Below are 17,853 nucleotides of genomic sequence, written 5' to 3' on the forward strand. Positions count from 1 at the left end.
GTTATGAACACAAATTGTATTGTAGAGCAATAAGGAGAGGTGTGTCACGCATAACAGTGTACTCTCAACGCTAAGGCCAATATCACAGTGATCAATGGAGCCAGATACGGATTTTATAATAACAATTCCTAGATTAGTTGTAATTTTACAAAGAAATGTGAGTCAAGTAATGTTTTAATGAATGGAGAAGTGTCCCAACTTTAAATTAGGTTAATATGTCATTTACAACCATTAAATTTATAGATTAAAAATGGTTATCATTTTATTATTATTTTCAATTATCATCTTAACGGTAATGTAACAATGAATGTACATGTGTATACTGCGAAGTACGTACCTGTACATAACTTCTGGGAACAGATATCTAGCCAAGTTTTCGTCCTTTTGTTCAACCGTGCATGCCATGAAATATAACCTCAAGTTTACATACATACATGTTTAAAGAATTTCTCTAAATATAAATTAATTTGAAACAATATATACCATGATGGTAATGGTTCATGTAGCCACGGACCTATATAGGCCCGTGATGTTACAGGATGCACTGTGCAAATGAACGGAATTGAATAAATTCTAATATACTGCAGTAGTGATAAATAATTTATTTTTTTATATTGAGAGGGAATAAAATCGGCCTGAGTTATATTTACATTTTAATGCTGCACTCTCACAGATTGAACGTTTAGACAACTTTTTTGTCTTAAAACGAGCCTATTTATGCGAAAATGCATGGAAACCAGTGATATAAGACTGCTGACAAAAATCAGATCGCAGATTTCCATATTTCAGTACAAAAATTGATGCTTTATGCATTTTTCTTAAAGCGGTAGTAACGCGTTAAGTTATAAAACATTAATTAACGGAAATATGCCAATCTGCGATCTCTTTTTTTGTCATCAGTCTAGTTTGCTGATAGTTACGCAAAAATTGGCTCATTCCAAGACAAAAAATAAAACAGTTGTCAAAACGGTAAATCTGTGAGAGTGCAGCTTATAAAATGGTACCGATTATTCAATACTCTTCACAAATGTTGGGACATTATAGAAGATGCAATATTGGGTCCCTAATAACACTAAATTTGTACATGTACCACGTGTACATTGTGTTATGCGACCGATTTTCAAACCGGCCGTTTTGGCTAACGATAGGGAGAAGTTATTGCTGGCAAAGTCTTGCAAAACGACAACAAACATGTCGTCGTTTTCAGAAAACAACTTATCAAAGAAATTTAATGAGTTAAACGGTACTCAGCAGAGTATTCAAACACTATCGTTGTGGCTGATTCACCACAGAAAGCATTCCAAGACGATCGTTCTGGTTTGGTTGAAAGAATTGAAAAAAGGTTTGTGATTTTCTTTTTCTGATATTGACCCAGTTTTCGACACTGTTCCATATGTGAAAGTGCAATGCAATACTTTTTCTCGTGAGTTTATGTATTTATATTATTTACTTATTTGTAGCTACACCTCCACGGAAACTGATTTACGTATACTTGGCCAATGATGTTATCCAAAACAGTAAGAAAAAGGGAAATGAATTCAACAAGGATTTTGGCACACACCTTGCAGAGGCTTTTGCAAGTGCATACAAGTATGGATATAGTATTTCATTATCAACATTAAACAATTATTCTTATTAACAAATAAAAAAATTGTTTGTTAAAATGTAGTAAAAGCAGTGGGAAGCCATGTTGTTTTAATATGTTCACTGTTCAATATGTTTGTTTTGAACTCATATTTATGTAATATGCTGCTGCTATTTGTTTAAAAATATTGGTGAATTTATGCACATAAGATGTTTACTTTATGGAGTAGTCTAAACAATTTCGGGCCCATCTTACCAAATCACGCATCAAATGATATTTTTATTGAATTTTTATTGAATCACTATTTCTGACTAGTTGTACTATGGATTTTAAAAGTAAAAGCAAGCTAAAGATTTAACTGAATTTGTGAAAAATATCATGTTTAGGATGCTAGCATGGATAGGACGCAGGCAAAAAAAATAGTTGAAAAAAAACGGGTAAAAACCCTTAATATATAAGATAGGACACAGCGGAAAAATGTCAAAATCGGAGCCGAAAAATTGAGGTTAGTAAAGTAATTAAACATATATTGAAGTAAAAAAAAAATGTATATAAGGCATATTTCGATAAATGTCTTGTGTATTTCGATAATTATCTTCATATTTCGTTAATTTAACATTTTGGTAATTTAGTGTACACAACAATGATATAAGTCTTGACATTTTGAGAACATTCACACATATTATGAGACTTTTACAAATGCTGTAATAGCACGCCTTCTGACTGACTGTCAACCGTTGCAATAGTTCCGACATGCCTTCTGAATGACAGTCAACCGTTGCAAAACTGTGTATCGTCAAAACTGATGATTGTTTTGATAAGGCTTGTCGCTGCATGGAATAAAGCATGTCAGGCATAATTAATGCGAGTCGGTAATTATCCTTGCCAGCGGAAGGCACGTCAGGTAAAGTGCAAACAAACAACCATACGGTATTACCATCGCAATACTTCGTTTTATTGATGTTTTTCTAATGACAGACAGCGGGTGTTTTTCACACCTTCGCACATTTGAAAAGATTTGATAGTGACAATAATGCTACTTTGCGTTATGCACATTCCTTTATGAATTTTTTAAAACAGTAACATACAACAAAATGTTTTATAAAATATCGAAACATTAAAATCATGAACAACGATTAATTGATATTTACCTCCTTTCCCGATTTTCCGTTGCCGTTATAACTCAATCCAGTTAAATGCTGACTAACATTGAGTTTTTGTGAGTAGCGTCCCTTTTGTAAAAAAGTAAACACTCATGTTTGTTTTCAATTTTTTTATCATTAAATCATTTTAAAGTAAACATTCAATATATTTCTGCGTGATTTTACCTGTCAGTTGTTCTCTTCGGTGACTCAGTACAGATACTTGCTAATACCACGTTCTTCCCTGGTCCGACATTTTCGACCTGAAATGGACTTGGAAAAAAACAGAGGAAATTCTAATAGCATAGAAAAGACGCAGGCAATTTTTAAGACGAGAATTGGGGGTAAAAAATGCGTCCTATGCATGATATAATACGGTACTTAACTGAAAGGTAAACTATTTTGTAGTAGCTCAATGAAAGATAGCTCCGTACACTTTATTTTAGGGATTTTTTTATTTATAAAGGCTGTGCCATAACTTAACTAAATCTTTCAACACACTATTATTTGGTCTTTCCATATCTTTCAGAGATGCTGGGGAGAAACAGCGAGGCTCCCTGGACCGTATACTCAATATCTGGGAGGATAGAGGGGTCTATACCAAGGACTTCATGAAGAATCTCAGGCAGGAATTAGGTATGAAATGATGATAACAAGAAATGTCGTAGCAACACAAATTCAGACCATATATGGAGGGGTCATCCAATTTATATGGAACATTGTTAAACTTACAGAATGTAAGGATAACATGTTTGGCCAATCATGATTTTAAAAGTACATTTAGTGTTACTGTGTATAAATTATCACTGAAGTTTCAAAATATGACAAAAGCCTTGAGCTAAGCAAATAAATAATTTAAAATCTTTTTGAAAACTTCTCAAAATCTCCAAAGTTTGTGTTTGTATGACTTTTGCTGACCCCTTTAAAAAAATACTCTTCCAGTTTTGTCATTGTAAGAAATCTATTTTCAATTTTAACGCAATTGGTGGAGTATCTCGTTTCATAGCGTTAATTTGAAGATCTGTTTTGGGAAAATTCAACTGATGTCTATTAAATAATGAAACTTATTATTTTATCTTAAATGGTAGGATCATATGATATATTTAGTTAACATTAGATGTATTGACCATGTGCTGAAATTTTGATAAAAGTTTTGAGGTTAAGCTCACTTTTTTAAGTTCTGCTGTTCTGCTGTGTATTGAAACAATACTGTCTTGTTAAGACAGAGAAATACAAATGATCTCTGAATCTTTTTAATAATTTTTTTCATATAAACAAAATAATGCTATAGTAATTGGCTTTTATCATAAACTATGCCTATTTGTAATGAAAAACACTAGAGATACAAACTAATATTCAAATATTCAATCAAACCTTTGGCATTCAAATGTCTAAATTCTTTCATATAAGAGCGTCATTTCAGCATATGGTATGTGTACTTTTCTGCCTTAAAGGACAAAGAGCATCTGCTGGAAATACCCAGACTTCTGTAAGCATAGCAGATGTTTTGACCCCAAAGCCACCTTCACAGTCCCCTGCTAAACGCCCGTCCCAACAGAACCAGTCGATATCCGAGTTCCTGGCTAAGAAACGTAAGATTGGGAAGGATGATGCAGATCAGGTGACTCTTAAGCAGGAAATCAACGGACTAACAACGGAAGAACTCGGACATTATGATGTAAGCTCCTTTCTGATAGATTCATTAAACATAAGTTATTTTTACTATATATATATATAGTGAATGTATCTAATTCTTAAACTTATTAGCTTGTACATGTAATGAGAGTGTTCTTGAACATTTCAGCTTGTACATGTATTGAGAGTGTTCTTGAACATTTCAGCTTGTACATGTATTGAGAGTGTTCTTGAACATTTCAGCTTGTACATGTAATGAGAGTGTTCTTGAACATTTTAGCTTGTACATGTAATGAGAGTGTTCTTGAACATTTTAGCTTGTACATGTATTGAGAGTGTTCTTGAACATTTTAGCTTGTACATGTATTGAGAGTGTTCTTGAACATTTTAGCTTGTACATGTATTGAGAGTGTTCTTGAACATTTTAGCTTGTACATGTATTGAGAGTGTTCTTGAACATTTTAGCTTGTACATGTATTGAGAGTGTTCTTGAACATTTTAGCTTGTACATGTATTGAGAGTGTTCTTGAACATTTTAGCTTGTACATGTAATGAGAGTGTTCTTGAACATTTCAGCTTGTACATGTAATGAGAGTGTTCTTGAACATTTTAGCTTGTACATGTATTGAGAGTGTTCTTGAACATTTTAGCTTGTACATGTATTGAGAGTGTTCTTGAACATTTTAGCTTGTACATGTATTGAGAGTGTTCTTGAACATTTTAGCTTGTACATGTATTGAGAGTGTTCTTGAACATTTCAGCTTGTACATGTAATGAGAGTGTTCTTGAACATTTTAGCTTGTACATGTAATGAGAGTGTTCTTGAACATTTTAGCTTGTACATGTATTGAGAGTGTTCTTGAACATTTCAGCTTGTACATGTATTGAGAGTGTTCTTGAACATTTTAGCTTGTACATGTATTGAGAGTGTTCTTGAACATTTTAGCTTGTACATGTATTGAGAGTGTTCTTGAACATTTTAGCTTGTACATGTATTGAGAGTGTTCTTGAACATTTTAGCTTGTACATGTATTGAGAGTGTTCTTGAACATTTTAGCTTATACATGTATTGAGAGTGTTCTTGAACATTTTAGCTTATACATGTATTGAGAGTGTTCTTGAACATTTTAGCTTATACATGTATTGAGAGTGTTCTTGAACATTTTAGCTTATACATGTATTGAGAGTGTTCTTGAACATTTTAGCTTCTACATGTATTGAGAGTGTTCTTGAACATTTTAGCTTGTACATGTATTGAGAGTGTTCTTGAACATTTTAGCTTGTACATGTAATGAGAGTGTTCTTAAACATTTTAGCTTACATACATTTATTGTAATGAGAGTGTTCTTACATAATAGAGTTATAAAACATGTAATAATTTTCTAAAATAAACTTCAACTAACAACAACAAATTTTTTATTTTGATATCACTAGTGTTAACATGACATGTATCTACAACTACACAGCTTTCATGTTGAAAGTGCTGAAAAGATGCAGTGTATATGACACTTTCCTGTATTTTACAGACAGAAGCACTGATTAAGCGGCTCTCATCCCTGGAAAGTTCAGCGTCATGTGATGCAGCTATCAGAGAAAAAATTGCGAAGCTTCCCCCAGAGGTTTCAGATATTTCCCAGTTGGCAAAACTGCATGGTAGGAAGGACTTGAGTTTGTTATCTGACTGTTGTTGGAGTAAAAACCTCAAAATAAGATTTTTTCAAATCTGTGTTCATTCTATAAAGGATTTATAAACAAGTTTTCTAAATTTGATAAAAACAAACTCTTATTAAAAAAATTATTGAATGACCACGAAAGGGGTATATTATTTATATTATAATTACTATTAAAATTAAAATAATCAAACTCAAAAAACATAAAACTTTGCATTAAGCGCTCATTTTACAACACTTTTCATATATTATGTCTTGTCAAGTTATGACACCAGTTATATATATCAATAACATGTCTTGATGTTATTTTTTTATGGTGATGTCATTTATAACATAATTGAAAACACTATCTTGCAAAATTTCTTATTCAATTCTTTTTAAATTCTGTTTCAGACAAGGAATCTGCAAGGAGGTTGTCAGATATTGTAGACAGTGCATGTTCAATGCTGACTGATTACAACAAGCGCCTGTCCACCGAGATGGAGGAACGAAGGAATCTCGCCAAGATGCTCCGGGCCTTCGTTCTCGCACAATCAGAGCAGCTACATCATGCAGAGAAACGGTTACAGGTGAGAGTGTAATGTTGTTTTTGTAAATGGCGTATTTTCTTAATTCAGGGAAAACTAATAAGTCGCAAGATGTGAATTCACGGATGTGAAAAATGAGGATTGCAAGCTTGCATTTTCAGACTTGTACATTTGTGAGTTTTTTATTGCAGGTCTCTTACATGAAAGTGACACTCTTATTCAAAATCAATACAAACACGTGTATAACAAACAAAAATTTTGAATGGTAAACCTTTTAACTACTTACTAAATAATGCATTTTTGAAAAATATTAATTACTGATAACATTGTAACAGTGTATTTAATTGCTGAAAACGCAAAAAATAAATAAAAGATTGATGAATGCTAAAAGATTTACTGTGATCTACTATTGTTTAATGAGGTAGAAATAACGTGTTTTCTGCACTTTTCATTCAAATTAAACTTGGTATCCTTCATAACAACCATTGTTTTCCACACTTATTTATCCTTTTTGATATACTACAACAATTTTATTAATTTTGGTAAATCTTATTTGGGAGTAAGAGTCCCTCTTTAAAAACAGCAAGAAGAACCTTTTAATGGAAATAAATAGCCTCGAAAATGATTTCATTTATATATTTAAGAGGGGTTTTAGTCCCTTATCCCTGCTTTGCTTTAAGTGATTTCGAGAGAGGTCTAAGTCCCTTTACCCAGCTTTGGGTCTGAAATCCTAATACACAGCCCCAAATTTCTCGAAACTTCTTAAGTCCCTTATAGTCCCTTATAACAGGATTAAGCTAAACTCACTGTTTTTGTTGTTCCATAATGTGCGTTATATTTACTTCTTTAAGATTTTTTTGAAATTATATAAGAAAAATCTGGACACTAGTTAGAAGAAACCATTTTTCATTTATCAAAACGCATTATTAGTATGTATTTTGGCTAATTGAAATAAGCGACTTAAGCCTGTTAAGCTTAAGAAGTTTTGAGAAATTGGGGCCAGGATATTTGATCTGTTACCATTCTTGGTTAAAAAATGGGTTGTATTAGGGGTCAAGCTGTTAAGTTTTAGAACTTTAAACAAAAGAACAAGTGTTTAATCAAATGAAATCTAACTCCGAACTCCATAAAAATATTATCCAAAAATCCCTTAGTGCATGTGTTGCTGCTCACCAAATATTTCAATTGAGTTCCATTAATGGATTTTTCGTAACAATGGTTGCATTTCTCATGACAGCTAATTTTGTATTAAATATGGTCTATTATATAAAAAAAATACAAGACAGTTTAATGGTCACAAAGCAAGACGATTGGATTTCCTGCATTAACCCACTAAATACCTATATATTACCGCTTTCCCTCATAACGTACATACAATGTGTAGTTACATTCTTTATGTAAAAGAAATATGCTTTATGTAATGCTTTAAAATTTAATTGCATGATTGATGTAAAATAAATCTGTTATAATTGAACAGGAGTACAAGAACAAGCTGGCAAAGGTGAACGTGGTTCGTCACGAGCTCAAGTCTCACATCCAAAACCTTCCCGACATCGCCCGACTGCCTGACCCTATGGGTGGGCTAGCCCCACTCCCCCAGGTCAATGATCTCTTCAACTGACACTGCCTCAATATTTCAGGTAACCTCTTGTTCTTTTTGAGGCCTCAAAGATGCTTTCATTTGCCCCATTATAGGGATACTGGAAACGAGACCCACATTTAGAGCCATCCCCATGGATCCTTTTCTAAGATCTCTTACCAGTTTTTTTTTCCTATTATGGCGTAAAGAAATAAAGTTAATGTGAGCTTCAGAATGATATTTGTATGCATATACTAGAATTACTTTAGATCTCTTAACAATAATAAAAAATGAGTAAATTTTATAATAGATAACTGATTTTGGGGACACTTGTTGATTGGTCAGTTTGAATTTGAAAAAATTGAAAACCATGTTGTGATTGATTAAATCAAACTAAGTGGGCCTGAGTAACTGTTTTGAAGTGAATATAAACCTTTTGTGGGACAGTTTCACCTGACAGTGACATTTATTGTAACAATGTTATAATTGATTATGCATTTTGTTACAGTGAATTTTATGAGCGAGTACAAATACTTCCTGTGTCATCCATCGAATGGTGCAATGGGATCAAAAAGGGAGGAAACTAGTCAAGAGACTTTTGTGCTATTCCACTCTGCGGATTGCCTCCCTTTGACCAGTGAAAAGTCAGTCACTTTAATAGTCGCTTTGTGATACATGTCAATTAATTATATGTATATTATGAATTTTAACATGTTGAAGCATTTTGAATGTATTTGTATGATATTAAAACAACAACAAGGTATGGCAATAGCCATGTTGTCATTGAAGGGATTGTCAGCGTTCAGAAACCTTTGCTATACCTCAAAAAACATTAGTCAACATCATTTCACTGTCTTAAATAATTGTTCAGTTATGCAGCATTTTTTACTGAAAAAACAGATTAGTGTTGGTATCAGCGTACAGTGCTTGTTTTATTTTCTGCTGCAAACAGTAATTATTTCATTTTGAGCAAATTGTTTGTACAGATTTTGCTAAACATTCCATATGGCAGAAGTGTATATTTGAAAACCATTACCATTTTCATTTTTCACATGTTGTGCTACCTTCAGGACGTTCGTAAAGTGAAGTTTTGAAGCATTTTACCCCTTTTGTGGTTACATTTCCTTGATTCTTGAATCTAAATGAATTGTTTGAATACATTTGTGTAGAGATGACATATAATGATGTTGAAGTTGCAAATTATTTTACTTTTTGTTGAAATAGCAGTAAAATAATGTAGCAATTATTAACTATTTGTGAGACTTCCATATTTCATAGAAATCTTCCAAAATTGATAGCAAAGATATTCATACTTCCAGTTTTAAATTCTTAATGGAATCCCAGCCACTTTTTAAAAATGTTTTAGCTGTACACACATATATAATCACAAGGTGAAGGCGGTGTTTGTGTGCTGTAACCCTTTCTTCTTCTTATATTATTATTCATACTTTTTAAGGGACTCACAGATTTTCTGTTGGCAACACTTTTTTTAAACTTTGTAATGATTGAAATCAGTTATTTTTCTGACTTTTAAGAACAAACATAAAAGAAATTAATTCTTAGTAGTATTTACTTGGTTTACCTTTGCTTGTAGGCAAAATAGATCATCTTCTGTTACATTTTAAAATGATAATTGACAACAGAGTTATATTTTGAACTTCTAATGATGTATCATTGTCACAGCGTTTGTTTATGCGGCCCTTCAAAGCATGAAATAATCCCTTCAAGATATGAACATTCCTTTAGATTTATGTTAGCCATCATATCACGGAGTTTATACTTTTATAGATTAATTTAATATTTTTCTTTTTATTAAAGTGTCTTTAAACAAAAATTTATATGTACCAGTTAAGGTACATCAAGCTGAAAAGGTTAAACAAAATAAGATGGTAGGCAATTAAGACTTGTCATTTCTGATATGGAATCATGAAAATTGTTTTGTATTTTTATAATGTTTAACACACTTGTTTTTTGTATGAATATTTTTTACAGTTCCAATGGTTAGTGTTGGTGTATAGTTTTCATCTCTTATTTCTGGTTTTATACATTTTATGCATTTGTGTATTGAGACTGTGTGTTTCACTATGCATTGTTGTGATGAACACTTATTGATGTCTGGTTCAAATGGCCCTTTTTGTGCCAGAATGACTTGAAATGCTTTAAAGCACACATCCATATAATTATATTATTAACACTTGCAGTATTAGGAGTTCTTTTAAAGAAATAGTTGAGTTTAAATGGACTAGACACAAGATGGTCCCAAAATATGCATAAATAGTATTTCCTCATAACAAGCCTAGAAAGATGAATACGAGTTAGTTTGAGACCAATAATACATCATTTTATATGATTAAAATAATAATTTGTGGTGTATATTTAGCATGTGAAAGTCACCTGATTAGTACAGATGTATATACCAAGCTATTTTTAAATTTACTTGTGTTCACATGGTAGACAAACCTAGTAAATTTTGAATTGAAAAATATGCAAAAATCATGAAAGATTCATGTGTCGTAGATGATATGATATATTAGTTAGTAAGACTCAATTCGTTGTACACAACTTAATGTATAGTTTTGACAATTTTCTCTTTTTTGGCAATGGTATCATCTGGTGTCTAGTCCCTTTAATTAAGATGCAGGCATATTTGTAGCACCATGAGGTGTATTCAAGATAATATTCTGTCACATTTTTGGTGGATTGTTCATAACTTTGTTAAAGTTGACAATGTTAATTGAACTTTTAAATGTTAACTACCTTATAAGTTGTGATTTGCAGTATTTCTTAGATTTGATACAAGTATTTCAGTTGTGATTTATTTAAATATTTCCTTACATCATTAAATATTTCAACAAAGTTAACAAATACGTTGTAAACTTTAACAGAGTTTTGAACAGTTAACCTATTAAAGTTACTGTTTGAATGACATTCATTGGCTGAATGTGCCATAGTTTGCTTCATGTGGTAGATATATCGCTGATAATTGTTTGTTTTAGTGTAAGATCATAATATATTTTACCCAGTGAACACTAAAAAGATATATTTCACGAGTGGCATAGCTAGAGTGAAATATTCACTTTTGGTATTAACAAGGTGAAATATATTGCTATCTTACACTGAAATAAACAATGCCTAAAATTGGGGTTAAAAGTCGTCTTATTAAACTTTTTTAGAAAGTACGTGCCTATTTGTATGCGCATGTCACATCAATCCGGAAATGACGTTGTTGAAATGAGTCCTAGTCCTATGCAAGCTGACGTTTGATTTGGAACTGACAGGTGGCTAAAATTTCAATTAATTTGATATTTTCAATGTTTCATACAGTAAATTGCGAACCTTTTTTCATTGATAGATCTCTATTAACCACCAAAAAGCATATAATAAATCATTTTCTTTGCAAATGATGTACACTGGAACAGTATGTTCACCAATGTTACTTCGTTAATTTTTTTCTTTATTTTGAATTAAATTGTTCCATTAAATGCTCTGACAGCTAAATAATTGTCTTGTTACAATGTGCCTTCAGTGTAGAATATATGATATGAGTTTCATTTTTGTTTTTGAGAAGTTGTGTTTTATTGGACTTGGAATAAGTCTTAAGTTTGTAAGGATAAATGTCCCTCTGTGGATTCTGGATGCACCCATACTCAAAATTGTTATATGATTGTTATGTATTTGTATATATTAAATGATGCAACAAAAGTATGTGTTATTTAGTGTTATCAAAAGGTTGCAGAATTATAATTTAAAAGATCCATATTGCGATCGACAAAGGGGCCGTATTTATTGTAATTATTATCCTTCAATACGACTCAGTGATTCAATACCTGCTATTGGTCAATTGAATCATCAACTGTCCAATCAAAATACTCCGATTCTAAAACTCAGACTAGATCTGCGTGAGTTATTGAAATTACCCTAGGGTTATACAGTGTAATTGCACCAGTGGGGAAATACGTAATTCAAGAAAAGTACCTGGGGTTCGATGAAATATTTTAGCCGTTAATTGAAATGATCTTTGTGTCACATTTGCGTTATTTATATATAAATATATATATGCGAAACTTGAACTGTAGCCAATATAGCACATGCAATAAATCTACGTGTTGCCTTTTGTGACGTCCCTGCAGAGTCAAGACAATTGATATTTGAAGTTACGATTAAGATCGTTGATTGAAACGAGCCCCGGGATCGGAGTCAAGCCATAATACAGCCAACCTGTATGCTTGTACTGTGAAACAAAAAGGATACATAGATGTGTGGCTCACTGGTTCGTTCCTAAAAGTACATTTTGGAGGTTAACAGCTCCCGCATTTTGATTGCTTAACGAATCAAAGACTTGCCGCAAATCTCATTTCTGTCCTTATCATTTTCAGAAACCCTTAAAAACAGTAGATAAGTGGTGGGAACACTGATCTTGATATACTTGTAGAGAAAAAACCCAAAGGGGTCCATTTCCAGCTGTCAATTCTCTATTCATTATTTTGCACACATGAAAGAACACTTTAAAATGACATGTATATTTGCACGTGTATTCCATGCATTTTGCTAGAAATGTGTCATTCGGTGTATTGATCCGCTGTTCCTAGGCCGGTAGTTGACATTTCAGGTTTTCCCGGTCCTATCTTAATATCACAATGTTTCCCTCTCATACAGTCGCTGTGATTAGCGATATCTAAGATCGCCCTCCAGATATCAGGGACCGCAGTCTCGGTTATCTCCCTCTTCATCGGGTTATCTCCATTTTTTATCAGAGGGCCGATTTATCTCCCCTAATATCGCTCTGCAATCCAGCGTTTGTGCGTTATTGAATGAGACTGCCATGGAAACGAGATTATCTCAATATTGATTCGACATTTTTATCATAAAAAGTAAATCGAATTAAAATAGTTCAGTGTGAGTTGCAAGTAGAACTGTCACGACTCCTGTCTGCCCATGAATTGCTGTTTGTATTAAATATATCTGATTCAATCATGTATTTGAAAGAATCGTGTTCAAATCCAGTGATATTTAACCACAGGATACCCTTTCTCTTTATATCTAGTTCAAATGAATTGTTGCGAACACGTATCACTTCAGACCAGAAGATTTATTTACTGTTTCAAAATTATCATATATGATTACAAGTGGTTTCGTTTTTAATCTTATTATTTTGCTTCTTAAAATAAAAGTTAAGCAGAGAAATAATTTGCCCACACATAGAAACATTCCCTCAAGTGATCATGAAAACAGATGTATCTGAAATAATCGAAGTTCTTTGCACTGAATGAAGAAGTTGTCGCTAATCCAACCCTTCCCCCAACCTCTTGCATTCTATGTCGCTACAAACAGCTTGTTTGTTAAACGAAACAAAAACATGACCATTATAAAAACGCATGCGTTGTTAAAGCTGCACTCTCACAGATTTACCATTTTTACAACTGTTTTATTTTTATACCAATGAAATAGGATTGCTGACAAAAAATCAGATCGTCATAACTCGATTTTCATAGTTCCGTTCGAAAATTAATGTTTTATGGCCTTAACCGTTACGGTTTAAGAAAAATGCATAAAACATCAATTTTTGAACATATATATAAAAATCTGCGATCTAATTTTTTGTCAGCAGTATTATTTAACTGGATTCAATGGATTTTCGTAAAACATTGGCTCGTTCCAAGACAAAAAATAAATAAGTTGTCAAACGTTCAATCTGTGAGAGTGCGACTTTTAACAGACACCTATGAAAAAAAATAGTAGGTAATGGGTACATAAATATCATATCAGAACAAAGTAGAAAACTGTCCCGTTTTTTTAGACCTTATCTCAGTACAAGAACTCTTATAAACGATATTATATTATTGCCACACGCGTGTCCGACACTGCCGCGATTATAATATGATTATGATTGATCAGCCAACGCAATTTAAGCCTTGACAGCCCCCCTTTCATCCGCTTGTTTCGGTGATATCTGGGCTTGCACCTAAAACAATGCTTAATAAAGCCCAAGAAAGATATACCCCAGATAACGAAGTTAGTTATGATCTCGTTTCGCGTGTAATTTTCTTTTCTAATTTCCTTCTTATCAGATTATCAGCACAGATAACATTCTTAAGCCCTTACTTTTTGGCATGCCATATTATAATATAATACAGCACTGGGCCGATCGCTCTCCGCGCGGCGAAATGAGTTGGCGATTTGACCATCAGATAATGTCTAACCCGGCTGACGGGAAACCTGAGTTACTGTCCCTGAGTTCGACAATCGTAACTTCTCGGTCATCTCCGGCATGCTTAGTATATATATATTCCGTAAAAAAACAACCATGTTCCGAGTTGATTCGCAGCAAGTGGAGTTAGCTTACTCACTGAGTGGACTTCAAATGCTATTGCATGAAAATGACTTTTCCTATGTTTGCAGTGTAGTTGCAAAAAAAAACAACATTTGCTGTAAATCAAACCTACGTGTATATGGTGATGAAGCCCAGACTGCAATCTTTATATATTCTCTCCACTTGACAGACGCGTAGCTGCCTATACACAAATACGCGGCCGAATCCACATGATTCTGACTAAAAAAATCCCAAAATCAGCCAAAGTTGCAGTATGAATACTTGACTAGATGATCCTAAAACTGTCCATTTTCCAGTACCAAATAAAGCACCTCAGAACGCTCAGAATGCACCAGATTGCACCATCAAATTTCCGAGGGGCATGCCCACGGACAACACTAGCACACTTATGAATCCACATGAATAGAGGGCTGGCAACGCCCTTGTTAGCGTATCACGTTTCATTACTAGTAATATATTGAACAACCAAGCGGATTTAACAGCCAGTTATATCCCTTTATTTGTGTCTATGAATAGTTTGGAATGTTATATGGAGCAGATAACCCGAAATAATGTAACGCATATTCCCTATTATCTCCCTTCGTTTAAAAAAAATGGAGGAACAATGTCCCGAAAAATTATATAACGATTGTGTAGCTATGTATGCTTAAATCTCTTGTTTGTAGATGATTGAATTACCCTTTTAGACCTTAACTGACAGTGACAGACTAACTACAGGGTCAGAGAACTTTCTTTGCCTGTTTTCGTCTCAGAAATTACAAGCTACTGTCACAATAAATTGATATAATCATATATCAAATCATCAATATGTAACTAAAGATATTATGCACGGTTTGTCACCATCTCATGATGGCGGTCAGCAGGACGAAGTTTCTCAGGACGAACTTTCTAAGAAAATATCTAAGTGAAACAACTTCTGTAATAAACATCGTATCATCGCCATAAAAGTTGGTCTCATCGATTTTGAATTAATCAAAGAACCATACATCACAGAGCAGATTTCAAGATAGCGATAAAGATTAGCGAATGTAATAAACGTCTATGAAATAAATACCAACTTTTGGTCTCGAATTATGAATGCATAAATATTACATGAGCCCATATCGCTGGAAATTGGTTATTCATTGCCGATCTATACAATCTATTTTATCAGAAACCAGTGATAAAGAAAAACAATATCGATTTCCATTGTCTTTATGGTATTATATCGGCGATTAGAATAATAACTGCTGGAGATACGGAGAACAAATAGCATCCTCATATCACTCTTGGACAGCTACCCTGCCCGCCCGACATCGATCTCGGACCTTTGTTCACGTGTCACTGAATATAAAGAAAACAAGAGCAACACAATCCGCCACAAACGCGCGTCTGATTTTTTTTTTAGTTTTCTTGTCAAAATGAGTATTATTAAACAATTGTTGGTTTATATTAATTTATTTTAGCTCGATTGTGACGAAAGCTGATAGGTTATAGAATCACTCTCGAGTCTGTTTTCTGGGCAGAAACCAGTACTGTGTCCTTTTTGAGAGGCTATGAGAAAGTACCCCTGGTGGGGATCGAACCCACAAACTCTTGGGTGAGAGGCGGACACCTATACCACTAGACCACTCTCACCGCTTAAAAACAAAACAATTGTTAAAGCTGAGTTATGGGTCTTGCAACACATGCGCTTTTTGGTTTCGGAAATTTTATGTTCACTGAGTTTAATTCGGTTATATTTTATGGTGCTTGGGTTATCACCCAGGATAAAGTGTATGCACGCCTACGCCGACGGTGACGACGGCATCAATGCTATCAAATTATATGATCGTGTTTCTCCGACAGTCAGACAAGTAATAAGCCATGCTTCTGGGACCTTATGGTCCATTTAACTATGAACTGCCCAAACTTTCAAGTTAGGTTTTCATATACAAACAAGATTGAGCATAAATTGAAAACAAACGAAAAATTTATCTTTTTCTGGAACGTTCTTGATCAAGGAACTTGCAATGAATCCATACTGTACCCAAGATCGCCAAGACTGTAAGACACGGTAGCCATTGTGCTTGGAAGGCACGATGTCAAATGGTTTTCTTTTTAATTTGGTTGCTTTATTACTACAACTTTTTCTTTCGGCTGTGATTGTAAATTTTACAACTTGCGAATATTTTAAAACCTTTCAATTATTTGTTTATTTTAGAACACGAGTATTCATAAGTTTTGTGTGTATGATTTGTGTATTTGGCACCGGTGCTGGAGTGCTCGACTGATATAAGTTTGGAAGTAAATATGAAAAGAGACGGAATAAAGGTCGGTACCTAGCCACGACCTCGACCAATCCGCATTTCTCGAGTTATCGCATGCTCGAGTTACCCAAGTTATACTGTAAAACGCACTCGCTTCTCATCACATTTCAGGCTATATGGGAATGGACGCAATTGTGAAAAGTATTACTCCTTAGACCCCCTCTAACGTAATTTCCTGGGACCGCTCCTGCGCACGATTCTAATGCTGTATCAACTAGTTTCACAATTGTTAAAAATACATCATGTTAATCTTAAAACTAACATATAACTCAATCTGGTCGTTTAAAGAATATATACGAGATAATAACGGCGTTCTAACATGGTTACATTGACTAGACATAGACATAAGCAGTTCCGACATTAGAAGATTCATTTGGCTGCTCCGAGTTAAATGCCGCAGTCCAAACCCCTGTTGTATTACGGGACTAGGGCTTTCTGAAACTTGCAAGTTATTACTATATTCAGCTGAAGGCATTTGCCTTTACTATTAAAAACGATTTATATTACAGTTCCTGTAATCTCAGTAATTAATAAAGTTATATAATAGGCGAATCACTTATTTGAATACTTTCTTCTGAAACCATATAAAGTGAACTGTAAAATCCATAATCAGACTTCTTTTCTGAGTACTGTCATTAATCACAAATTAATTTATACATGTATTGACCGCTGATCATTGTCATCTTTATAGCCAGGCAAGCATATACATTATTCATATAGCTCCTCTGTCCGTGTATCCAGGCCGGTTTTTATCTGACCTGTAATCAGCAACTGTTATCACACCTCTTATCATTACACTTATCTTATCAAAACAGAGTTTGATGTTATCTTTGAAATTGCTGGTTCGATCGTCCACAGATTCAAAAATATGCTATAATATTTTTAGATTCCTGTACAATATCGTCCATTTTTGTGCAATGATGGTTGAATAGATGTATAGGAAAGGCAACCAAAAGCAATTCCATTTAATTTCACAGCAATTATATCCTCATATCAATCAAAAGTCACTCCACGAGAACAGCTACATTAAAGGACATTTGAGTTTTGTTGTTTTATCTGATAAATATTAACCAGCGAAATCAATAGCTTGTGCAGA

The 17,853-nt window shown here is 33.6% G+C and overlaps 1 protein-coding gene across 1 annotated transcript; it reads left to right on the plus strand.

Moving 5' to 3' along the window:
* Positions 1–1,179: 1,179 nt before the first annotated feature.
* On the plus strand, positions 1,180–11,834 carry LOC128243090 (regulation of nuclear pre-mRNA domain-containing protein 1B-like). The gene is made up of 8 exons (XM_052960616.1): positions 1,180–1,342; positions 1,461–1,590; positions 3,257–3,363; positions 4,182–4,405; positions 5,889–6,015; positions 6,426–6,601; positions 8,037–8,199; positions 8,647–11,834. Exons 1-7 carry the CDS (start codon positions 1,192–1,194, stop codon positions 8,178–8,180), a joined length of 1,059 nt encoding a protein of 352 aa, XP_052816576.1. The 5' UTR covers positions 1,180–1,191; the 3' UTR covers positions 8,181–8,199; positions 8,647–11,834.
* The last annotated feature ends 6,019 nt before the right edge of the window (positions 11,835–17,853 follow it).

Source organism: Mya arenaria, chromosome 8, assembly GCF_026914265.1.
Source record: "Mya arenaria isolate MELC-2E11 chromosome 8, ASM2691426v1".
Taxonomy (NCBI): Eukaryota; Metazoa; Mollusca; class Bivalvia; order Myida; family Myidae; genus Mya; species Mya arenaria.